Source organism: Bathycoccus prasinos, assembly GCF_002220235.1.
Source record: "Bathycoccus prasinos genomic : Chromosome_1".
In the NCBI taxonomy this organism is placed as follows: domain Eukaryota; kingdom Viridiplantae; phylum Chlorophyta; class Mamiellophyceae; order Mamiellales; family Bathycoccaceae; genus Bathycoccus; species Bathycoccus prasinos.
The window spans coordinates 111,860-135,759 of NC_024008.1; the positions used below are offsets into that span (position 1 = coordinate 111,860).

At 49.1% G+C, this 23,900-nt stretch overlaps 10 protein-coding genes across 10 annotated transcripts; 5 read left to right on the forward strand and 5 right to left on the reverse strand.

Moving 5' to 3' along the window:
• Positions 1-221: 221 nt before the first annotated feature.
• Positions 222-3,482, forward strand: Bathy01g00640 (predicted protein; the record flags this gene model as incomplete). Its single annotated transcript, XM_007515535.1, has 1 exon — positions 222-3,482. One exon carries the CDS (start codon positions 222-224, stop codon positions 3,480-3,482), a length of 3,261 nt encoding a protein of 1,086 aa, XP_007515597.1.
• A 55-nt stretch (positions 3,483-3,537) lies between these two features.
• Bathy01g00650 (predicted protein) lies at positions 3,538-8,799 on the reverse strand (the record flags this gene model as incomplete). Its single annotated transcript, XM_007515452.1, has 1 exon — positions 3,538-8,799. One exon carries the CDS (start codon positions 8,797-8,799, stop codon positions 3,538-3,540), a length of 5,262 nt encoding a protein of 1,753 aa, XP_007515514.1.
• Positions 8,800-8,919: 120 nt separating this feature from the next.
• Bathy01g00660 (predicted protein) lies at positions 8,920-11,019 on the reverse strand (the record flags this gene model as incomplete). Its single annotated transcript, XM_007515392.1, has 1 exon — positions 8,920-11,019. The coding sequence occupies one exon, from the start codon at positions 11,017-11,019 to the stop codon at positions 8,920-8,922; it is 2,100 nt and encodes a 699-aa protein (XP_007515454.1).
• A 291-nt stretch (positions 11,020-11,310) lies between these two features.
• On the forward strand, positions 11,311-12,798 carry Bathy01g00670 (carboxyl-terminal protease; the record flags this gene model as incomplete). Its single annotated transcript, XM_007515427.1, has 1 exon — positions 11,311-12,798. The coding sequence occupies one exon, from the start codon at positions 11,311-11,313 to the stop codon at positions 12,796-12,798; it is 1,488 nt and encodes a 495-aa protein (XP_007515489.1).
• An 82-nt stretch (positions 12,799-12,880) lies between these two features.
• Positions 12,881-13,654, forward strand: Bathy01g00680 (predicted protein; the record flags this gene model as incomplete). Its single annotated transcript, XM_007515173.1, has 1 exon — positions 12,881-13,654. One exon carries the CDS (start codon positions 12,881-12,883, stop codon positions 13,652-13,654), a length of 774 nt encoding a protein of 257 aa, XP_007515235.1.
• Positions 13,655-13,715: 61 nt separating this feature from the next.
• On the reverse strand, positions 13,716-15,550 carry Bathy01g00690 (sialyltransferase; the record flags this gene model as incomplete). The annotated part of the gene is made up of 2 exons (XM_007515411.1): positions 13,716-13,759; positions 13,804-15,550. 2 exons carry the CDS (start codon positions 15,548-15,550, stop codon positions 13,716-13,718), a joined length of 1,791 nt encoding a protein of 596 aa, XP_007515473.1.
• Positions 15,551-15,725: 175 nt separating this feature from the next.
• Bathy01g00700 (predicted protein) lies at positions 15,726-17,792 on the forward strand (the record flags this gene model as incomplete). The annotated part of the gene is made up of 1 exon (XM_007515567.1): positions 15,726-17,792. The coding sequence occupies one exon, from the start codon at positions 15,726-15,728 to the stop codon at positions 17,790-17,792; it is 2,067 nt and encodes a 688-aa protein (XP_007515629.1).
• A 64-nt stretch (positions 17,793-17,856) lies between these two features.
• Positions 17,857-19,326, reverse strand: Bathy01g00710 (predicted protein; the record flags this gene model as incomplete). The annotated part of the gene is made up of 1 exon (XM_007515061.1): positions 17,857-19,326. The coding sequence occupies one exon, from the start codon at positions 19,324-19,326 to the stop codon at positions 17,857-17,859; it is 1,470 nt and encodes a 489-aa protein (XP_007515123.1).
• Positions 19,327-19,593: 267 nt separating this feature from the next.
• Bathy01g00720 (DNA mismatch repair protein msh-2) lies at positions 19,594-22,614 on the reverse strand (the record flags this gene model as incomplete). The annotated part of the gene is made up of 1 exon (XM_007515162.1): positions 19,594-22,614. The coding sequence occupies one exon, from the start codon at positions 22,612-22,614 to the stop codon at positions 19,594-19,596; it is 3,021 nt and encodes a 1,006-aa protein (XP_007515224.1).
• A 592-nt stretch (positions 22,615-23,206) lies between these two features.
• On the forward strand, positions 23,207-23,650 carry Bathy01g00730 (predicted protein; the record flags this gene model as incomplete). The annotated part of the gene is made up of 1 exon (XM_007515359.1): positions 23,207-23,650. One exon carries the CDS (start codon positions 23,207-23,209, stop codon positions 23,648-23,650), a length of 444 nt encoding a protein of 147 aa, XP_007515421.1.
• Positions 23,651-23,900: the final 250 nt, after the last annotated feature.

The window sequence follows — 23,900 nt, forward strand, 5'->3', positions numbered from 1 at the left end:
TTATTAGCAGTATTTTGTAGCAGAACGCGCGTGAAGTAGATTCGTGAGTCCATATTTCACTTTTCGCTGAAGTTTCTCGTCTTGTCATAGAAGGGAGAATATTCGCTTTCTAATTCGCGTCAGTATTTAACAGCGGAGAGACTTTACACACGGACAAAACGATGACGAAGATGATATAATCTGCGCGTATTAACCGCATTCTTTGTAAAGAAATAAAGAGGATGACTTCTGGTCTCGCCTTACTTGCACTCTTTCTAAAGGTGCTCCTTTTCGTCGTCGTCCTCCTCTTCTTTTCCACAACGCAGTTCGTTACAGCGGTCCCGAGAGTGCGCTTACGGCACGGAGAACGGGTCGATGTTCTCGCGAAACAAACGATGGATTTGAAATACGTGCTCGTGGATGAAGAATACGAGAGGTTTTTGAACGAAACAATGCAAAGAGACGGAAACGAGAGCGACACAGAAACGAGAAACGCGTTATTGCGGAGGAACGCTTCGCGAACGAAAAGAGCATCTTCTTCGAATGCTGCTGCTTTTGGTGCGCCGCGATGGAGAAGAAAGATAAGTCGTAAAATTGGTGATGAAACTGGTAATGATGATGATGATGATATTGATGACACGCGTTTGTTCTTAGTGACGCTCGTGGGAGAAGCTTTGTCCACCCCCCGCGCGTGGCGGGATTTGGATATCGCTTTGAACAAAGCTAAAGGTGGTTTGTTGGGACCGATACCGGAACAAACATTTCTAGCGTTTGGACCGCCTTTGGCGGCTGCAGTTGCGGAACGTTTTGGTGGAACGAGTGCGATGCAATATTCAGTCGTAAACGAATGGCCGAAAGAAACTGCGTCCTCTTTTGCGTTTGAGAGCGTTTGCGCAAAAACTATGTGCGAATGGTTCGAGACGATGGTTGCGCCGGCACCGTTTTTCGGTGCAAGAGGTACAATTGCGCGAGAGGAAAACTTTTTGTTCGCTCAGTCAGTGGCAGAGGAATTGAGCGATATCATGAGCTCGCGGAACGCGTCGACTTCGTATTGTCGAGCGTCAGATACGAACGGCGTAAAAGTCCAGTGTACTTTTGCCAGAGACGTAGGAGGAGGAGAACGCGAGAGGATTTTCTCAAATATAATGAAACACAACGCGGTGGTGTACATGCATGAAACGCTTCCAATCGTCACGCACAATTATAACACGCAATCTTTAGTACAGGGAGGTCAAGGACTCACGAGCTATAATCGATGTCCTATGTGGAAACTCGGTTTGACAGGTACTAATCAAGTCGTCGCATTGACCGATACGGGCATAGACAAGTATAATTGCTACTTTAGCGACGTGAAAACGCCAAACGCCAACGCAACGACGTTTTCAAAAATTCTCGACTTGCGCTCACTGAGCGATAGTCAAAATATGGTGGATGGTAGTGGCCACGGCACGAAAGTCGCTGGAGTGTTTTTCGGGTCGTCTGGCTCATTCTATTGGGACAAACAGTACGACGGTGTGGCTAAAAATGCGCGCGTCGCATTTACAGATATTGGATACGAGGACACCGACGGATCAGAAGTCTTGGTAAGTTTATCCAACGTTTCGAGGTCACTTTTGTATGGGTACCCAAGCGATACTTTCTCTGCTCGCGTGCATTCTCATAGTTGGGGTATAACAAATTCATATTCGTACGAATCAAGTGAATATGAAGTCGACCTGTTTTTGAATGAAAATCAAGAGAATGTTGTCGTCTTCTCCGCGGGAAACAAGGGAAACCCAGGCTCCGTGGGGGGGAAAGCGCGCAATAGTATAACGAGACCAGCAAACGCAAAGAATGTCATTTCTGTCGGTGGGACCAGAAGTGTAAAATCACCGAGTCTCTCGCCGTCGCCATATGCGGTCAAAATAGAATTAGGGGATGGTTACGCGCACTGGGCGCACGCAAACGTGCGTGGTATGGCGAGCGTTAATAAGACGTATGTGTCAACTGATTTGTATCGTATAGTCACAGTGGGGAGTCCAGAGAACGGGTGCGCGGCTTTGCCAAGCGCGATTGATTCGAATCAAATTGTTCTTCTCAAGTCAGACGGAGTTTCTTGTTCGCACGCGGAACGATTAAAAAACGCAGAGACTGCCGGATACTATGGTGCGCTCGTCTATGCAAACGAAACAAAAGCGCGATTGGCATCAATGGTAGATGATCAGACGTCATCATCTTTCTTGTCTGCGTTCATTCCCATGAAAGATGGTCTTCTTTTACGCGCGCTCGTTGAGAAAGGTGATTTGAATGCCAATGACGTGTTTCCTGCGTTGACAATTAAAGTTACCACAATAGAAGCTTCCAGTGACAATCAATACGAGCACGCGGCGGATTTCTCGAGTGCGGGGCCTACAGATGATGGACGAATCGCGCCTTTACTCGTAGCACCTGCCCAAAATATTGAATCAGTAGATGTGAACACCACAAATACGGCATCCGTCGTGCATTGCAAGGTGGCGACGTTCATGGCGGGAACATCGTACGCGGCGCCGGCGGTTTCCGGCGCACTCGCAATCACTAGACAATATTTTGCCGATGGATATTACCCTTCTGGAGAGAAGATATCGGAAAAGGCGTTGACTAATGTCAGCGGCATGTTGTTAAAGGCAGTCTTGATCAATGGGGCTAGACAATTAGAAGGTTTTGATTCCTTGGATAGAACTCCGTTGGAATCGGCACCTTCGATGAAAGCCGGTTTTGGGCGCGTAGACTTGGCAAACTCTTTGAAGCTAAAAGATATCGACTCGAACGTGCAATCTCCGACAAATATCTACGTGATGGATGACTCTGGTTTGATTTTCACCGAAGTAACGGCATCCTATGGCGCTTGCATGTTACTGTCAGACGATACCACGGAAACGCTATCGATGACGCTGACTTGGTACGACGAACCATCACTTTCTGGTTCGGATGGATCACTCATCAACGATCTCGATATCACGCTATACTATTCGAGAGACATGTCGGGCACTTTTGAGACTATTGCACCGTTATATCGCGATTCACTAAATACGGTGGAAAAGATTGTGTGGTCGTATCCAAAAAGGGGGCTATACTATGCGAAAATCAGCGCATCGTCGCTCGTTAGTGACCAAAGCTTCGCGTTTGTAGCCACTGGCAGCTTCGTCACGGCTGAAGCAGTGCGCGATATATCCTCGTGCACGCCTCCTCCTCCTCCTCCTTCTCCTCCTCCTTGCCCCCCTCCTTCTCCTCCTCCTTCTCCTCCTCCTAGTCCACCGTTGCCGCCGCCCTCGCCGCCTCCTTCCCCTCCGCCATTGCTTCCGGCTCCGCCTCCACTACCACCCCAAACGTCAGTGGAAGCGCTTGTGCCTCCGCCTGCGCCTCCGCCAGTACCGCCTGAGTCTCCGGGAAGAGAGCAGTTCATGCCTACCGCATCTGGTGCGCAGTCAAAATTTAAAAGTCAATTTGGTGTATTTATATTTTTAGTTCTAGCTTTAGCTTAGAAAGAAGTTGTTCAATCAGCGTACAGTACCGTTGTTTGTATTATTGTACAAATTATCATCTATGCTCAACTACGGTGATATCTTCATTTTCGTTAGCACCTCCTCCCGGAAAGGTGCGTCCTTGTGTGGCCAACTGGCGCCTAAAATTTTCTAGACGAAGCACTTCTGCTTCGGCGTCGACTATGGTCGGAATCATGCGCGATTCGTTGTCGCCATCGTCGTCCGGGTACCAAATTCCTGGATCTCTCGTTGCCTCTCGTTCATTTCGTACAGGAGGCTGAGTCGGTATTGCCCTGAGAAATTCGCCCTGCGAATTGGTAATACCGCTTGCGTATCGATCGCGCAGACTTACCGTTGCTTCCGGAGAGAGCGGTTGCATTTGTCCCGTCACGCGTTGCTGTTCATCTCCTTCTTCATCATCAAGCTGCCATATTACGGGCGCCGGTCGTGATCGGTGTCCGGGTAACGTGCGATGGACGGCAACAGGAACACCTACGTTTGCTTGATTTTCCAGACGTTTGGCCTCTGGTGAGCAGCATCGCGCTATTTTGCGCCTGAAGCAAAGGATAAGGAATATGAACACGACGGAAAGTACCGCACCAGCCAAAGCTGCGGGACTCGCAGACTTGGCAACATCAGTAAGTGTCAGCGGTGCTGGTCCAGGCGATGGCGGTGGAGGCGGTGACGGATTCGGAGGAGGGAAACTATACGTCAAATCCCAGTCTATATCCGCTTTGGTAGTTTCAAAAGCATCGTAGTACGATGTCTTTGAGGAGCTTGCACTTGCTAAAGGACCAGTAGAACTTATCGAAGCCTCTCCACTGTGCGATAACTCTTCAATCTCGGAAAGTAAAGAGGGCGACTGTGACACAGTAGCAACCGCCGCGATACTCGCTAAGAAATCATCGATCGATGATCCACTAGCAATAGAATCTTTCAAGTCTAAAAGTACCGTTGCGGCATTTGCAACTGCCGCTGCCATCGTCGCAACGCCTTGCAAAACTTCCGATCCATCATACTCCACGTTTCCTGCATTCTGCGCGACTTCCAACGCATCTGAGACAACATCCGCAATGACTTCGGCGTTGTAGAAGTCTAGCAAATCAGTTCGCATAAGCTCGTTCAGCCGACGACGAGAATTCATGGCCCTGTTACTTTCAATGCGTCCATATTGCGCAATTACACGTTCTGCGATCGCCTTGACGGCGTATGCCTCGCACGTAGACAAAGCTGTGTTGGACTTTATGCCACAAATCATTCTCGAAGTCGAAGCAATCAGATTCGCCAAATTCACGTTCGTCGTGGCAACGTGCACGTATTCCTCAATAACGTCATTTTGCGCTTCAGCTAAAGAATCTCTATCGAGCAGGTCCACTTGCGTATTATCCCATCCAAATGCAGTCTTCATTTGATCATAAGCAGACACCCGAGGATAACTGCCTATTTTCGCCATCATCGCGACCAAAATTGTCGACAGTGGCGATAGCATTGTCGAACCCGGAGGTGCTTTTAATATTGAAAGTGCGCTCGTTCGTTTCGTATAGGCATCTGTACATGACGTGCTGCTGGTATCGGCAATCAATATCGTCGATGCTACTGAATAACTAACCGTTGGAGAGAGCGTAAAAGCACCGAACTCGTCTGTTGTTGTTTGCGGGTCAAGCGTGAAATCTCGTTCGCCATTCTTATTAGTATCGAGATACACGGTACACTTCGAGAGATATCCGCTCGCATACGCACGACCTGAAACTTTCGCGATTGGCGGAGGCGGAGGAGGTGATGGTTTAGACGAGTCTGGCGGTGGGCTCGGAGGAGGTGACGGCTTCGGACTTGGCGGCGGCGGTGACGGCGGAGGTGGAGGAGGGGAAGGCGGTGGAGACGGAGGACTCGAGGGAGGTGGAGACGGTGGTGGCGGTGGATTGTCCAGAGAGCAACTGTCATACGTCCTGTCTTCCAAATGCGTAAACGTCCCCGTAGCAACGACGGCATAATTTTGAATACTCCCATTTCCAGAGCCAAAGTTTCCATATTTCTTCACTTTGATCCAATACCTACCTTGCTGAGGATTCGAGTGAATAATTCTTTCGACGTTATTCATATGATCCTCCAAACCATCCAGAGGAAGGATTTTGGACATACCTATAAAGTTTGATCCAAAGTGTAACTCTAAATCGAGATCGTTCACGAGTCGTTCATCAGCGACGTCGGCCCAAACCAACGTCACGCGGAGCTCGAACTTGGCGGCGTAGGGGTTCACCTCTAAACAAAAACCATCCTCGTAATCATTTGATGCCGACAATATCTTGTTATCGTGGATGTACATGGCCTTTGGGGATTCCGGTATATCGTCAAAGTGGAGGGAATTCGTGAGATTGAGTCTTCCCCATCCCTGCTTGAACGAAGGAGGTTGCTCAAGTGGTTCTTGATATTCTTCGTCGATACCGGTCATGGCCATTGCCCCGTTAATGACAATAGCTTTCATGAGTGATCCAGACGGTGCATAACTCGCACTCGAGCCCGCAATTCCACCTGGGTAGTATCCCTTCTCAAAATATTCTTGCACAAGTGCTGTCCCGCCAGCTGCTATGGGGCATGCCATTGAAGTTCCGGATATTGTAGCCGTCCCGCACACGCTGTTGATATATGCCGATGTAATACTATCTCCCGGCGCAATAATATCTGGCTTAATTCGCAAATCATCGTTATCCGAACCAAACGGCCCCGAAGACGAGAACGAGGCTACATCTTCAAAACCTAAATCCATATTTGTCCTGGTATACCTGGAAAATGTAACTTTGATACCAGTAGAACGCTCCGACAACGCCTTCAAGATCAATCCATCGCGATGTGTGATGAACCCCACCGCGGCTGAGGTGAAAGCAAGAGGATAAGCAGCTTCATCTCGACTCATGTGAATTTTATACCCGTTTTGTAAATTGGTATCGTACTCGTAATTGTAAATCAGTATACCTTTTGCACCAGCAGTGTATGCGTTGCGCGCCTTGAGTTCGAACGAACACGTCCCGCGTTTTACAAGCACGATGGCATCCGTGTACACGGCGTTACTTAAAGCTGCGCAACCCTCTTCCGGGGTTGCGTGGATAACAGATCGAGCCACAGTTGCGTACGCTTTTGACGTGCTGTCCCAATCCGATCCGAAATCTGCCGCTTGTAGTAAAATAATTTTCAAATGCGAAAAGTGTGTATCGCTGGCAATATTTACGTTGTAATATTCCGTACCGGCGGCTATGTTTGCAGTCATGTATGAACTTGGAGTAAGCGACGCCCCGATCGATAGTATATTTTTCCCTCCCGCTGGCGTCGTAACTGAAGATAAACCGTAGTCACCGCTGTTACCTGCGGCAAAAAACGGAAGAAATTTCGGCGTATTTCGAGCGTATTCGTCTATCTGTGTCGTCTCACTTTCGTACTCATAAACGTCGTATCCCCAACTATCTGAATGGATTCTCGCTCCAGCATCGTAAGCAACTTGATAATACGTAGATCCCATATTTGGCGTCGCCGTCATGACAATATCTCCAAACTCATCTGTGTAGGCAAGATCAAAAAATGCAATTTGGGCTGAGGTTGCCATGCCGTCGTAAATTGCGGTATCAATGGTCGAGTATCCCGCGACTGAAGCAGCCACATGCGTGCCATGACCATCTTCGTCCTCTCCGTTTCCATACTCTGTAATATAATGTTTAAACTTGTTATTCCCCGCGAGATAGCAACTGTTTCGATCCGCTCCAGTATCGCCAACACCAACAATGACTGAATCCCCGAGCAAATTGCCTTTGCTCCAAATAGGGGTCGCCACCATCGTGGTAATCCCGCTTTTCCAAATCGACCCTTGGATTATACCCTTGGCGTTCCTATTCGACGTCTTTCGCGCATACATCGGTGCTACACGCACTATAAATGGAAGTGCGGCTATAAATCTTGCGGCGTCGGCTAATTGCGTCGTGGGAATATTTCGCAAGTTGAAAAAACCACCGTCTGGATCAAAGACGACGTTGCGTCTGCTATGTTTCGCTCCCATAGTGACGTTTGGTCCGAGCTCGTAAGACTCGTCATCGACTAGAACATTGATTCCCTTTTCGATTAAGATTGCTATTACTTCCTCGCTCGCATATTTTGCGAATACTTTGTCGTCCTTGGCGTTACCTAGTCGCGTAACGTCGACGCGCAAGGAATTGACGCTCTCACCGATTCTATTCTCCCTCGCTTCCAAGCCAATTTCCTTGAAAAGTGACTTCAGACGCTTCTCACTGCCCCACGTTTCTCCCTTTGCTTCTTCTGTTCCTTCGCTCGTCTTCGCTCTCTCCGTCTCCACCTCGATGACTGCATCGACGACGTCGAACGAGGCGTCTAAACTAAGTTCCGGCGTCCACGCGTCGACCCACGCTGCAGCTTTTGAAACCTCAAAAGCCGCTTCCGGAGGTCCAAACGCAAGGTACCCACCGCTTTTACCTCCAACAATAACTGGAAATCCATTCGAATCTTTCACGAATCCGCCTCTGTTTTTGCGCAAGATTTGTTCCGCTCTCTTCGTATCCGTTACGCCTTCTTCTAAAACGACGTAAAACTGTTGCGATGCAGTCGCGTCTTCATTCACGGCGTTGAAGTAATCCTTCATTCTCCCACCAACACTTCCATCGCTACGTTTCCGCCTCGCTCGTTTCGAAGAAATTTCCTCCCCGTACTCCTTCGGCTCTTTCCCAAACGCCGACGACGCAAAGTTCCACTCTACGTTTTGCTCGGCGGCGGCCGTTGAAGGCGCTGTTCGTCTTCCGCGTCGTAACAATCGTTCGCGCGAGACCGTTTCTTCTTCTTCTTCTTTCATTCTATCCTCTTCTTCCGTTAGTGTTTGTCGAACGACTTTCGTCTTTCTTGTAAAAAAAAGTTCCTCTTTTTTCTTTGCAAAGGAGGCACCTTGGTCGTCTATCGCCACCACGTCGCGTTGAAACACGAGCCGGCGACGACCGATGGTTTCCTTCTTTTTCTCGTTCGTCCTCGCGCGTCTCTTCGCGTACACGTCGCGCGCGAGTTCTCTCGCTGTTTTATTCAAAAGTCGCCCGTTTTCGTTTTCGTCGTCAGTCGTCAGTCGTCGTCTCGAGTCCACCGCGTCGGACTCTTTCTTCTTCTCTTCGGGATTGGATTTTGCGTGTACCGCATGAACAGAAGCAGACGCAAAAAGGAGGAAGACGAAGAGAAGAAAAGAAAGGAAAGAGACGAAAACAAAGACTGTTCTTGTCCCGTGTCCTCCTCCTTTTCGCCGCCGCTTTCGGCGAAAAGCGATGTCATCTTCGGTCATGATACTTTAATCTGCGCGTAAAAAAATGAAGTTTTTTAGTTTTCTGCTGGCGATTTATTCTTCTGATGAACAACAACTACAAACAGAGTGGTTTTTGTCTCTCTCGCTACTATTATACTACTAAGGAAGGACGGCGCTGCTCCCGTCGGCTAAGTGGACGCACACCCTCCCGTGACTCGGAACGAACTGTCCGGTGATGAGTTTAATCGCCTCTTGACTGGCGACGCCGCCGACGACGGAGGCGACGGCGTGGATTTCGCCGCCTTGAGAGCGAACGACTTCCCAGGCGAGCCGTTCCAAGAATTTACCAGCCTCTTCGGCTTTGGCAGCTTTTATGTTGTTTGAACCATTTCCACCGTCGTCGTTTACGGCGTCGGCGTCATCGGAGGGTGGTTTTTCTACGACGTCCATTTTCGTCGGGGAAGTGGACGTGGAGAAGGATTGGAACATGGCGGCTTCTAAATTTTTGGTGACGAGCGCGCGAAGTTCCGCGCAGTCGCTCGTCATGCGATGGAAGAGCATCGATTTGCCTTTTTCCGTTCCCGAGGAGGCGACGACGTTATCGACGCCTTCTTCGGGCGCGTATGTGCCGGCTTTTCGACACAATTTTGCCTCGAACGCGTCCGAGGCGCGCAAAAGCGCGTAGGAATACGCGCACACGCGTTGCGGACTGTCGACGGCTAGGAAGGAGGCTACTTGCGCCTTCTTGCCTTCGTGTTCTGGTTTGTTCTCCCACCTCCAAATGTCGCGTTCGTCTGCGAGCGACGTGAAGGAGACGAATCGAATATCGCGCGCGTTTTTGCAAAACTTTATGCAAAACTCTTCCAGCTGCTTTTCGTCCACGTCCTTCTCGATAACGTCGACGATTTTGCTCCCGTGACGAACACTGGTACTATTATTATCGTTGGATCTCGTCGTCGTCTTCAAATTGGGAACGATCGTTTCTTTAACGATGCGCAACATCTCGCGTTGGTCCTTTTGTGCCTTCTCGAGGTACACTCTTTGAAGTCCGACGAATGCATCCGTCGTTGACGTCATGTCCGGCAACGCGCCCGCGTCCAACGGGAGAAACTTTTTGTTCCTTTTCGTAAACTCTTCCAACGCGGCGACAAAGATCCAAAACAACTTTGTGCTCACATCGCTCGCTCCTACGTCCGTTATCGATACTACGTCCGAAGAGGATAGCGTCGTCTCTGTGTCCATCATCACTACTCCATCTCCTTCCTCAGTAACGCTTCGAAATTCCCTCGGCAACTTTTCAAAACACTCCGAAACGTTCTCCGGCACATCCGGTTTCTGCCACGCCATCCTCACGTTCTCCAACGCCTCTTCAAAGTTCAGCTCCGTTTTCGTCCTTCGCATGGATTTCAAAAACTCCTTGAACTGCTTCTGCGCCTCATAATCGCCGTCTTCTAATGTCTGCCTTTGCTTCTCGTCGAACCTTTTCTTCGCCACGAGCAACAAAACCGCCCACGGCACGTGCGCGAACCTCTGCTCGTCCATCGCCTCCAAATCCTCAAACTTCTCCGCAAACTCCTCTAACTCTGTAAACACGCCGCTCTCGCTCAACCGTAAATCCATTTTTCGATTTTCCGGTTTCGCCTCGACTACGCAGTGCGTCTTCGCCCCGGATATCTTCACCGTCCCGAAACATCCGTTCGACCGCAGCGTCAACAACTTTTTCCCTAGCTTTTGACAAATGTCGTCGAGTTTAATCATCGTCGGTTCGTCCAACTGCGACGCGAGTATCACATCGAAATCTTGCAATCGATGGTGACGAAGTTCTTCTTTGTCTTCTTCTTTGTCTTCTTCGCCTCGTCGAAACCGTTCAATCATCTCTCTCGGATCTTCCTCCCAAAAGTTCACCTCTACGTTTCGGTTCAACAATTTCAAGTGTTTGCACACCATGTCGCCCCTTTTTATTCTCTTCGTCCGTTCTAAAACCAACGCATCATCGTTCGCATCATCATCTCCCTCGTCCTCGTCCCCTTTTTCAAAACTCAAACTCGTCATGAAGTTATTCCCCAAGTCTCTCTCTTCCACCATCCGTTTCGGCGAATCGCACATCGTCAGTTGCGAGATTCCACCCAAGATGAGATTCTTCGCCGCTTCCGCGCTCGTCGCCCCGGCGTCCAAGACCAGAATTTTCGCGGACGAGAGTAACTTCTGACCGTTTTCTCCCCATAAGCGCATTTGTCGGTCGTATCTCGTCGAACTCATCTTTTGTCCTCTTCTTCGTCTTCGTCTTCTCGTTCTCTCTCTCTCTCTCTCTCTGATATATAGAAAATTTTGTCAGCAGTTTCTTTTGGTGCGTGCTCTTTTTTTCTCTTTTTTTGTCGTCTGTTGTTTTTTTTTGAATGAACCAATAAAAAAGTTGACTTTGTGAAATCGTGCGAGAGGAGCGACTTTTTTTTTAACAACAGAAGAGAGAGGACGGCTGCATCGCACGAAAAGAAGCGTCGTCATTCATCATTATTTCTCTCATCATCAATAATGACGACGACTTTTACAATGACGACGATGCGCTCAGGGTCAAAACCGTTGCACGATATTAATACTACTCAGAATAACAAAAAGAACAACTCGAGTTTGAGGAGGAGGATTTTGAGGACGACGAGAGGGAGGAGGACGAGGATAGGGGATTCTTCTTCTTCTTCACCTGTATCTTCTTTGGATGATGTTGAAAATGATGACGACGAGAATAAAAAAGGCGACGATGCGAATACGAATCCATTCGCGACTACTCTTTTCGCAGGGGCTCTGTGTTGTTGCATCTTCGGCGTGACTGATGTTCGAGTCGCGAACGCGGTGACGGAGAACCAGCTCTTATTCTTGGAAGCGTGGCGGGCGGTGGATAAAGCGTACGTGGACAAGACGTTCAACGGGGTCAGTTGGTTCAAGTATCGCGAGCAAACGGTGAAAAACACACCAATGCCGTCGAGAGAAGACGCGTACGAGGCGATTAAAGCGATGTTGAAGAAATTGGACGATCCTTTTACGAGATTTTTGGAACCGGATCAATACGCGGCGGTGAGCGAGAACACAATGAACGCGAACGTGAGCGGGATAGGGGTGGAGTTGACGATTGATTCGGATTTGAGCGTGAAAGTGGTGACACCGACGATTGATGCGCCGGCGTACGTGGCTGGAATTAAGCCGTTAGATAAGATTTTGGAGATTGATGCGACCGATGTGACTGGGTTGTCGTTGTATGAAGTCGCGGAGTTGTTGCGAGGGCCGCAAGGTTCGGACGTTTTGTTGAAAATCGAACCGAGCGCGACGCCGGGCAAAACGAAAAATTTGAGCGTGACGAGGAAACAATACGCGGTCGTTCCCGTGAAATCGGATTTATGCACATCGAAAAGCGGTGGTGATTCCATCGGGGTGGTTAAATTGCAAACGTTCAACTCGTTATCGGCGGCGAAAACCAAGGAGGCGTTGAGCGATTTAGCGGCAAAAGGCGCCAACTCGTTCGTTTTGGATTTACGAGACGACTCCGGTGGTTTATTCCCGGGCGCGTTAGATATCGCCTCGCAGTTGATGAAGAAAGGTTTGATTGTTCAAATCGCCGACGCCGAAGGCGTGCGCGATACGTTCGAAGTCAACGGCAAACCCCTCGAGAATGTTTACGATAAGAAACTCTCCGTTATCGTCAACAAAGGCACCGCGTCCGCCTCGGAAGTCTTAACCGCCGCCTTGCGCGACAACAATCGGGCGACCGTTTTCGGCGACGAACCAACGTATGGTAAAGGTTTAATCCAAACCATCGTCCCTCTGAGCGACGGGTCCGCCGTAAACGTCACCGTGGCGAAGTACCAAACGCCTTTAGGCACAGATATCAACAAAGTAGGCATCGCGCCGGATAAAAAATTACCGGTTGGGAAAGACGGGCAAATCATGCCCGCAAAATTAGACAAAATTCCCAGTACGAACGATGCCGATGCTAGCGTTCTTAGTTTCTGCGAGTACGTCAGTTCCTTGGAAGACGGGACTTTCTAATCAATTTGGTGTTTTAATACTATAGATTTGTATTTGTTCGCGTTGTTGTTTGTTCTTTGTTTTTGCACATCGTCACAAATTAATGCAGACGCTTTACGCGCTCGCAGCGAGAAGGTCGCGCGACCTCAATCGCGTATACCGCCCTATAAACAACACCAGCACTACTACTCGCCAAAATCCTCTTTTCATCTCCTCCTCCTCCTCCTTTCCTTCTCGAGAAAGAGACGACATTAAAACCCCTACCCCTACCGGGAAAGTGCGTCTCCTGTACAAAGGTCCAAACGTGAAACTCTTTCGAGCGATTGTTCGATTCAAACTGCTGCAGGTATTCTCAATCGGGGCGGTGAGCACACCTCTTTTGCTCGTGTTTGGAGGAGGAGATGGAGGAAATATCGAAAACGTGACTGCGACGACGCAGATGGTGTTCGCGTCCGCCAGTGCATTTGGGGCGATTGGGTGCTCGTTCGCTTTGCAAGAGTTTGCGAATCGATACGTCGGCGAATTAGCTTTGTTGAGTAGTCATAGTAACAGCAGTAGCAATACTAATAATAATGATGATAATAACACTAATAGTAATAGTACGAGTGGCGATGCGGAGAAGAAGTTGCGAATATCTTCGATGGACTTTTGGGGGAATCGAATCGAAACGGTGGTGAAATATCCCGAGGCGGTTAAAGCGCCATTGCGGAACGTGCCGGAGAGTTCGTACGGTGAAGTAGCTGAAGCGACATTTTTACCACTAGACGTGTACTTAGACGAAGAGAAGAGGGAGAAGAAACAGTTCATGGTGAGCTTGAGACACGGGAAGTTGATCGATAAGAAGAAGCTACTGGATGTCTTGAGCGGTAAAAACTAAAAGCTATGACTATACAATTTTTACATCATTCAAAAAGCTAATTCATCATCCGTGTTTCTTCCTACCTGTCGTGTATTTTTGCGAAGGGTGCGAAGGCATGTCTATCTTAGATCGCGTGAGACTTTCTCGGGCGTGGTAGAGTCCCCCACCTTCTCTCCCGCTCGCTTCAACTGCCGCGACGACACCCGCGTGGTGCAACGCGCGAACGCAAAACTGTTCTTTATCTTCCACTTCCTCGGGAGATTCCGCCCGCAGATGCGACTTCGATAACAGTTTACGACGCAAACCTTTCTTTGCTGCGGTCATTTTTCGGTCTTTATACTCACCAAGAGAGTATCCCGCAAAGGAAGCACCGGAGCCCATCAGTCCAGGTTTGTGTAATCCACTCGCTTCAATCGTCACTTGGTCCGGAGCGATTCTGTTGAACTTTGCGTAAAAATAACCATTCGGCGATTCCTTCTCAAACGACGGTTTCTTCGTGACCCCTCTCTTTGCATTTGGAACGTTTCCGTACCGTCGCGGCAAGTGATACTTCCCATTCATCTCTCCTAAATAACTCGTGTGCTTCGTTTTGATCAAATCTCTTTTATCGTACAAGTTGTATCCGTACACGTGCACTCGTGCGCACACGTGCGTCAACGCCAACAAAGCGATGAAGAAATCCGACGGCGATTCGTCTTCTTTCAGCTCTAAGCTCGTGGATACCGCGTCGACAAATTTCGGATTGAACAGATGGGCTTTCATCTTTGCCGCTTTGAATACGCTCTCTTTCCTGCAATGACTCTCGTGATTCGCTTTGCCGTGCAATGCCTCTTGTTTCGTTTTACACCAGTGCAAGGCGACTAAACTCTCGTCGGGAAACTCCCTCGCCGCTCGCTCTAAATTTTTATCGTCCCGATCGTTTCTTCGAAAATACTTTTCGCCTAAAAATCGAGCAGAGGTGAAACTCCCAACGTCTTCTTCGTGACCTCTCACCGGCGCGTCGTTCAAACGAATCACGAGATGGTGTTTATCTATCCTGTGTCCCAAACCGCTTCCTTTCAATTTCCCGTCGCTGTGGACCAACGCGCACGCGTTTGCCAACGCGTACTTCCCGGGCGATTTTCGCGTGTTATTCAACCAGTCTGCGCTGGGAAACCCACCGTACGTCGCATCAACTTCCCTCTTAATTTCCCCAAACTCTGCTCCATTCGCAAACAGTCCGTGCAACGACTGCGCTTTCCCGGCTAAATCTCCTTCGTTCCCGTTTCTCCCTCCCGTGTGGAGCGACATCCACGCGTCACTCTTAAACGGCAACGCGTTCATCGTCTTCACGCATTTTGGCAAAGTGTTCTTTTCCACGCACTGCGCGCCAGCGTACAACGCCGCGCACGGCGAAAACGTTTGCGTCGCTTTCGGCGGTTTCTGAGTAAACGGCACCTCGTAATCTAAACCGCCGAAAATTTGACCGCTAATCGCTCTCAGCGACTCGCCGTCGTTCATCTCTTTCGCGACGTCGTATTGCTCTCGCGACCAGTCGTGTTTGCTCTGCGCAATTTTCGGTGCTGGAGGTGCATTCGGTGCCGTGGGAGACGGTGGTAAGTACACCGGTAAAGTGAACGTCTCCGGATCAAAATACTCTTCTTTGTCTTCGTTCAGACCAAAAGCAGCTCTTGGTGTTCGATTTTCGTTCTCGGAATACGACTGAGTATTCTCGGTCATAAACACCGCGGAAACGATCAAAAGAGTCAACAAGAACACACATCCAGTCGATATTTTAGTATTCGTCGCGTTTGATGCTATTATTTGTCGAAAATTTTTCTCAGAACTCGTCGTCTGAGTCGTCGTAAACGTCGCCGATGATGATGTTGCCGAAGAAGAAGATTTCTGCACGCTCGCTCTCGCTTTCTTCTTCATCATCTTTTTCTCTCTCCGTGTATCCTTCTTAATAATACCAATAACACAAGCCCCGCGACTTCTTCTTCGTCGTCTTCTTCTTTTCCTTCATCATCTTTTCTTCATCATCTGCGCGTGAGTAAATGAAGAGTTTTGTTAGGGGAAATCTGATTCTTCATTTATCCAACGCACGCACATGAACGCGTGCGTTTCCTCTTCAACTGCTTGTTTGTCACGACAACGAAGCAGTTTCAGCGCGATACTACGACTACAAAAACTCTCTTGTAGTTCTTTTTCTCTCACTTTTACTTCTTTCACTGCTTTGACAAGGCCTGAGAGTAAGAGGAGGATTAGGCGTTCGTTTTCAACGAAGCTCCCCGTGGCGGCGAAACAGACGACGACGAACGACAACAACAACAACAACAACAACAACAACAACAACAACAACAACATTAATAAGAACGATATGGGAGCGAACGCGTCGAATAACAACAACAACAATTGTTCTCCTCTCGGTGGTGGTAATCTGATGTTGTTCGCGTGCTCAAAATGCCGAGGCGAGGGCGTTTTGATTTCGCAATCCCGAAGGCAACGGCAGGAGAAGAAGAGGCAAGAGAAACGAGAGATGTATCCAAACTCGTACCATCGCAACAGGGATGGTGACGATTCAGAAGACGACAAAGTGAAGGAAAGAGGCGATGGTGTAGAAAATAAGAAAAAGAAACAGAAGAAGAAAGGAATGGGAGAGAAACGGGCGACGTGTGCGGATTGTCAAGGGACCGGGTTGGTGGATGTAAACGACGACGACGCGAGCGACGAGAGCGCTCTCAAGTATTCAAGCGCGCAAAGCCAAGGTCACGTGTCCATCATTGGCGGCGGCATCGGCGGGATGGCGTTGGGCGTCGCGTTGCAGCACCGAGGCATTCGGTTTACGATATTCGAGAAAGACGAAGAGTTCAAAGCGAGGAGGCAAGGGTACGGGTTAACCATGCAGAGGTACTCGGGGGCGTCCGCGTTGAAGCAGTTAGGATTGGAGTTGAACGGAGTTGGATCCGATGCGAACGTGGCGTTGCACAGTAACGGGAAGGTGTTGGGAGAGTACGGGCACTCGGTCGAGAAAAGGAAAGAACGAACGGCGAATGATGCGAGCGCTGCAAATAGCAATAGTAAACACTTACCGAGCGTGGCGCACTCGTTGAGGAACGTGCACATTCCGAGACAGGAGTTACGAAAAATGCTGTTGGATGCGGTGAATCCGGAGAACATTCGTTGGGGGATGAAGTTTGATAGTGCCAAGACGATATCAGAAGACGGGGAAAACAACGACGACCCTCGCGTAGAAGTGACGTTCACAAACGGTGAAAAAATACTCTCCGATTGCGTTGTCGGCGCGGACGGTTTGTTCAGTCGCGTTCGCGCGCACAAGTTTGACAACCTCGACGCCATTCACGAGGGGTTGAACTACCTCGATTGCCTCGTCGTCCTCGGCATTTGCCACGGCATGGACCACGAGTTGTGTAAAAACAAAGCGTTCCAGATTCTCGACGGGCACAACCGTTTGTTTTGTATGCCATTTTCAACGAACGAGATTGCGGAAGATATACTGGGCTACAAAAATGACGTCGACCCGACGTACACGAACATCCCCCACGCGATGATGTGGCAACTTTCGTTCCCGTGCGAGTACGACGAAGCCGTGGAGCTTTCAAAAGATCGCAAAAAATTATTGGAAGAGTCTCGAAAGCGGTGCGAAAGTTGGTGCGAACCCGCCCACACGTTGTTGAAATCGACGAGGAGCGAGAACATGTCCGGGTACCCGGCGTTTGATATGCTCATAGAAGACGAAATCGTGTTTCGGAATGGTAGAAAGAAAGATACGTCGGATAAGGAGGCGTCGAATGTGGATGTATTCACTACGCTTCTGGGAGATGCGGCGCACCCCATGTCGCCTTTTAAAGGGCAAGGCGCGAACCAGGCGTTAGTGGACGCCTTGAATCTTGCCCGAGCGCTTTCCAGAGCGCCTAAATTTCTCTTACCCGGTGAACGCACCAACGGCACGCCGCCTAAAGTCGCCAACACGAAAGAGGCGTTAGTTATAGCAGAGGACGCGATGTTGAAACGGTCGCGAGGGAAAGTGGAAGGTTCGAGAGTTGCCGCTAAATATTTACACAGCGAGGCGGCGTTAGCGGAAGGTGATTTCGTGAGAGCGAACGTGGCGGTGTCGGCCGCGGCGGGCGAAGTGTATGATGGACGAAACGGATAGATATAGGTTTATTAATGACAAACAACAACACATAACACGTAGCATATTAGTATATAATAGATTATTAGAGCGCCTTTTTCGCACTGCTTGCGCGACTAGATCTTCTCGTGGCAATTGGTTTTTGTCCCATCTTGTGTAAAAACTTGAACATCTTCACGGTTATCGGAAACAAACCAAAGATACCCGGGTGACCATGGTACGGCACGCCGGCTTTCTCGCACTCTTCTTTCACAATCGGCACTAACTTCGGGTACAAGTTATGTGCCATCCCTGGGAACAAATGATGTTCGATTTGTAAGTTCAACCCGCCGGATAAGAACGACCAGAACGATTCCCCCCAACTCGCGCTCGTGCGGATTTGCCACTCAGCCCAATCGTTTTGCGCTCTCTTCGGCAATGCTGCCGGCGTTAAACCGTCCAAGTTATGCGAGACGATGAAAAACCAACACAAAATGAACGACCCAAACGTGGAATACGCGACGAGTGGTAAAATGCACGCCTTGATGCCAAAGTTATACATCGGCAACGCGAATTTCACCCCGTAGTGCAACGCTCTTCCCAAGTAAAACAATGCCAGCTCGTGTTTCATTAATCCCAAATACTCCACTCCAGGGCTCGACTTAGTGATTACTACGTTCACGAAATCCCCGGTTTGCGCGGCCAAATACAAAAACGGCCACGCGAAGACCGAGTAAAACGCTTGATACTTGTGAAACCACTTCCACTCCAAACTCTCATCCAATCGCATGAGAGGAAAGGACGTGTACACGTCTTGGTCTCTCGTCGCCTCGTTACAGTAGGAATGGTGCGATACCATGTGATGGTATCTCCACTCGATAGAACTTTTCCCTAAAATCACGTCGCATCCGAACCACCCCCAAATGGCATTCACAAAACCGGATTGCGTCAACCCGCCGTGGTTGGCGGTGTGTTGCAACCCGGTGCCGCTCCAATACGCCGAGAAGCCTAAAAACATGCCAGTCAAAACCGTCGGATTCATATTAAACATGTATAAAGCCACGGCGTAGCACAAAATGACGCAAAACGCGTCGAATTTCACCCCACCCGCACCTCTCGCTTTCCTTCCGCTTTTCCTCGCTCGCGGCTCCACCACTTCCTCTCTCACTCGCTTCTGTATCTTTTTATACAAACTCGAATCGAGTGGTTTCGGAAAGGTTTCATCCGGACACCAGCTCTCTTCCACGTTTACGGTCGGTAGCGTCTTCAAAACTTTCTCCACGATTTCTGATCGCAAATGGTGCGATTCGAACAAAATCGTCGCGTCTCTTCCGTGCGCCAGCATCAAGAGTTGACTCCCTCCGGGATGACGTTTCGCGAACTCGGTGATGTCGTACGTTTTCCCCCGGATTTGCGTGTACTTTCTTCCCGGAATGATATTATTATCGATCATTTTTTCGCCATCTCCCTCCTTCTCTTCTGGAGCGGCGTCGACGACCATCGATGGTGCGTTCTTTCTCACGACGTCGATGACTTTGCCGCCGACTTTAGAAGACGAGTTTGCCCCTTTGCCCATTTTTATGATTATCTTTTTTTTGTGACTTCCTTCTACCGCAATTTGGGAGGACTACCGCAAATTTGGGAGGAAATCATCGTCGTCATCACCATCATCATCACCATCATCATCATTCATCGAATTTCAAAAATATGTTGTGTGTTGTTGGAAAAAGTTCTTTTGTGTTTCTCTGGTGTGAGTACTCTATTTTTACAACGTTTTAGTAGTATTATGCGCGTGTCTCTCTCTCTTTCTCTGTTCGTCTGTTTGTCTGCTTCACCGTAATGTCTAAGCGGCGCTCTTATTAATTTCCTCGAAGACGTTTTGTAACCATTTCGATTTACTCGCGTCGCGTTCCAACTCCGTTTTGAGTTTTTTGACGCGTTCGATGACGTCTTGCGGCGCGAGTTGCGGTAACGGGATGTTTTTGAAATCGTTCAGGAATTGCATGGCGCGTTTGCGACCGTACGTGGCGTCGGCATCGTCGATCCCGTCTGATTTATTGCTGTTGGTGGTGTTCTCTTTGTCGTCGTTTCCAGCAGAGTTACCACCGTTTTCCAACTCTTCGGCGCATTTGCGCGCGTCTTCCAACGCCTCAGCCGGGAAGCCGGAAAACTCGGCGCAGTGAATGCCAAAGGATTGGTCGCACGCGCCTTCCTCTAAAGCGTACAACATGGCAATTTTCTTACTCGCGACGTCGATTTTCGCGGAAACGTGAAAATTCTTAACGCCAGTTTCGCCTTTTAATTCCGTCAACTCGTGGAAGTGCGTGGCGAACAAACACGGCGCTTTGACTTCGTTCGCCAAGTGCTCGGCGATGCCCCAGGCTAAACCGAACCCGTCGTACGTGGACGTGCCGCGACCTAACTCATCGATGATAACCAACGACTTTTCCGTGGCCGAACGTAAAATGGACGCGGATTCAAGCATTTCCGCCATGAACGTGGAAACGCCGCGTAATTGAAAATCTCCGGCGCCAATGCGGCAGAAAATCGCATCCCGAACTGGAATGATTGCTTTTGAACACGGAACGAATGACCCGACTTGCGCCAATAAAACGTTCACACCGACTTGGCGAATAAACGTAGACTTACCGCCCATGTTCGGACCGGTGATAATTTGAAACCAACTCTCGCCTTTGATCATTTTGCACGAGTTTTGCACAAACTCGCCGCAGGATTCTTGCACCTCCACGAGCGGGTGTCTCGAATCGAGCAACACGAGTTCTTTTTCGTCCGCGTTGGTCATTTGCGGTCTCACGTACGGCGTCGGAGCGTTTTGCGCAACCTCGGCGAACGCGCACAAGACGTCCAACTCGGCCATCACCGACGACGCTTTCAAAAAAATATCGACGAAAGAAACCGCCACGTCCAAGACGCGTTGGACCAAATGTTTCTGCTTCGCCTCGTACGTTCGATCGATTTCTAACCTCTTTTGACTCAACGCGCGCAATTTTTTATTCGTAAACTTAGAGCCGTCTTTTTTTGCCTCTAAGATTTGGAACTGCGCGGATTTCGATAACTTTGATCGCGCCGCGGTTTCGTCCTTCTTCGTCAGACGAAAAAAGTACCCGTGTTGGTTGTTCTTTTCCAATTTTAACTGCTTGTCTCTTTCCATCGTCAAATCTTCCGCGGCTTCTTGCCACACGACGTTGATTTCCTCCTCCGTGGATATCTTTTGCTGCTCTAAGAGAGCCAACGTGTCGTCAAACTCGGCGGAGATGACGTACTCGTCTGGGATCTTGTTCAAATCCACCGCGTGCTCAATCAAAGCTTCAAATTTGCCCAACTTTTCCTCTTCCACGCACTCTTTCAACGGCGAGATGTATTTTGAGATGAATAACGCTTTCCTCGTCTCGTCGGAAAAAGGAATGCGCTCTAAACAATCGATCGCGTGCGGAATCGCGCTCGAAGCTTGGTATAATTTACACAAATCCATCAGCGTCGTTTTCTTCTTCTCCAATTTCCTCGCCAAGCGCTCGACGTCTGGTAACGACTTCAAGTGCGCGTTACGCAACGAGTCTCTCAAAGCGCTTTCCTCAGAAAACGTCTCCACGACGTCGTGCCTTTCCGAAATCTTCTCCACGGAAACTAACGGTTGTTTCAACCATCGATACAACACTCTCTTCCCCATCGGCGACGTGCATCGATTGAGCAAGTTGTACAAGGAGAATCCTCCGCCGCTCCCTTTCCCGGCGGTTTCCCCGAACGATCTGTCCCCGCCGCCACCGCTGCTCGGCAACACGTTCAACGCTTTCAACGCCGCCGCGTCCAATCGCACGTGAGCTCCGCTGTCAAACAACTCTAACTCGCACCTTCCGTGGTTTTGCGCGTCGTTACCGATATCCGCGAATTTCATCACCGCGTGCAAACACTGCACGGCCAGCGGCAAGTCCAAAACGTTTCTGTGCGCTTGCACGTTATCGCCACTTTTTAGCAGTCTCTTCAAATCGTCCTCGACGTCGTCCGTTCGAAAATATTCGCTGTTCGCTTTTGCCGTTCGCATGGCGTCGCACCTATCGATCACGTCCGCGATTCTCTTCGCGTCCGCCGTCATCGCCCCTCCGCTCGCTTTATCAATTTCGTTCGGCACAATCACCTCTCGGGCGTTAATCTGCGCCAAAATAGACTCCAACTGCCCTAACCTCTCCTCGTCCGAAAACTCCAACGCTCGCAACGTCCTCGTCGAGTACTCGAAAAACGCTAAACCGATGCGTCTTTGCTCTTGTTTCAAAACGCACTTCACCGCGCAAACGATCGGTAACGAATCCGTATCCGCGTTTGCGTTGTTCTTGTTATTATTATTATTCAAATCGTTCTCTTTGCTCCCGTCGAACAAGATATCTTCGAAATCCAAAACGTTCCCAGGACTCCCGCGTTTCGTCAACTTAAAATCCCCTCTACTATTCGGTTCGCTTTCGTACACTTCCACCGTCCTCTCTCTCGTGTGTAACAAAACGTCTCGACAAATCGTTTCGAATAAGTTTTGATTGATATTCACGGACGGTAAAATAAACTGCGAGTTCCCCCCCGCGTCTTTGAGATACTTCACCACCGTGGTCGTTTTATAAAACCTCCGAGCGACGTAGAACGCGTCGTCGGCGCACACCGACCATCCTTCGTGTTTCGAACGGTTGAAGAATCGCAGCGAATGATGTTGTTTTTCTTCTTCTTCGCTTTCTTTTTTGTCGTCATCATCATTCTTCTTCGAGAAGACGTTCGTAAAAGTTGTCTCGTAAAACCGAACGAATCCAGACGCGTCCGGAAGAATTGCATCCTGTTCGCGCGGGGCAAAAGAAGTCGTCCCCATTTTCGTCGTCTTTCTCTCTCTTCTGCCTCCTTTCTGTGATGGGATGATGATTCTTTCGCGAAGAGAAAAGCGTGGTGAGAAAATGTGATGGTTTCTGGTCCGAGACGGAACGTTTTCATTTTTTTTTCATTTTTGAATTTTTTTCTCTAAATCTTTGTTGTTCGGTCTCCTCCCTTGTCGTCCAACTTTTTATGGATACATATTTTTTCGAGAAAACGACAGAAAAAGCGTTTACAGAAAAAAGAAAATGATGAGAGAAGAGGACGAAGAGAGGGGTGGCGCTTTAGATCCTCTTCTTCTTTCCGAGGAAGTCGATTCAGAAGAAGAAGACAAAGAAGAGACGGGAGAGATTGACGACTGCGAGGCGTGACCACCACCGGCACAAACGACGACGACGAATATGCGAAATTCATCTTTTTTAGTCTCGAATGAGCAACCTCCTTTTAATTCTTCTTCCTCGGGAGGAAAAGGAAATCTCGCGACGGTTGTTTTGACGATTCTGTTTTCCTTCCCGGCGATTATCGGGTCGTGATGTTGGCCTTTACTCGTGGCTGGGATGGTAGGGACGGTCGCGACGCAAGCGTCGAAGCAAATGGCGCATTCGATCAGTTTCGGCATCAATTTAGCGGTGACGACGAACGTGTTCCAACTCGTTTGGCACCAAAACCGAAACGCAATCAAAGGTGGTGGTAATGGTAATGGTGGCGGGAGCAACAAAACGACTTCAAAACGACCGGTTTTCTTGGTGTTTTGTTCGATTCCTTTGATCATGTTGGATAACGTGCGACACGTTTTGCAAGACGGCGAAATGATTGGAAAGTGGAGTTCTATGTATCGTAGCGACGAGAAGTGCTATCATCACGACTTTAGGTGTTTATCGTTGGTCGGTTGGACGTGTCAAATTGCCACGACGGTTGGCTTCGCTTTGCTTTTACTAGGCGTGTTGATGAGCAGCGGCGCGTGGGTGAAGTTGAAACGAAGGTATAGGGAGTTGAGAGGTACTCCTACGAGGAACGTTGGTAGTTCGAATGCTTAAGCAGAAGAAGAAGAAGAAGAAGAAGAAGAAGAAGGAAGAGGAAACGTGTCTTCTATTTTCATAACGGTGTGAAGTGAGACGCGGAAAAATGTGCCGCCGGCAAATCCGCGACGACTGATAAATGTGTGAAAAAATGAATTCAAAGTTTTGTTTTCTGCCCACGACGCCTGCACAAAAGCAGTGGCAAAGTTGTTATTTAACTTACTTGTATTGTATGTATATGTTGCGCGTGTATATTATTACGGTTTTT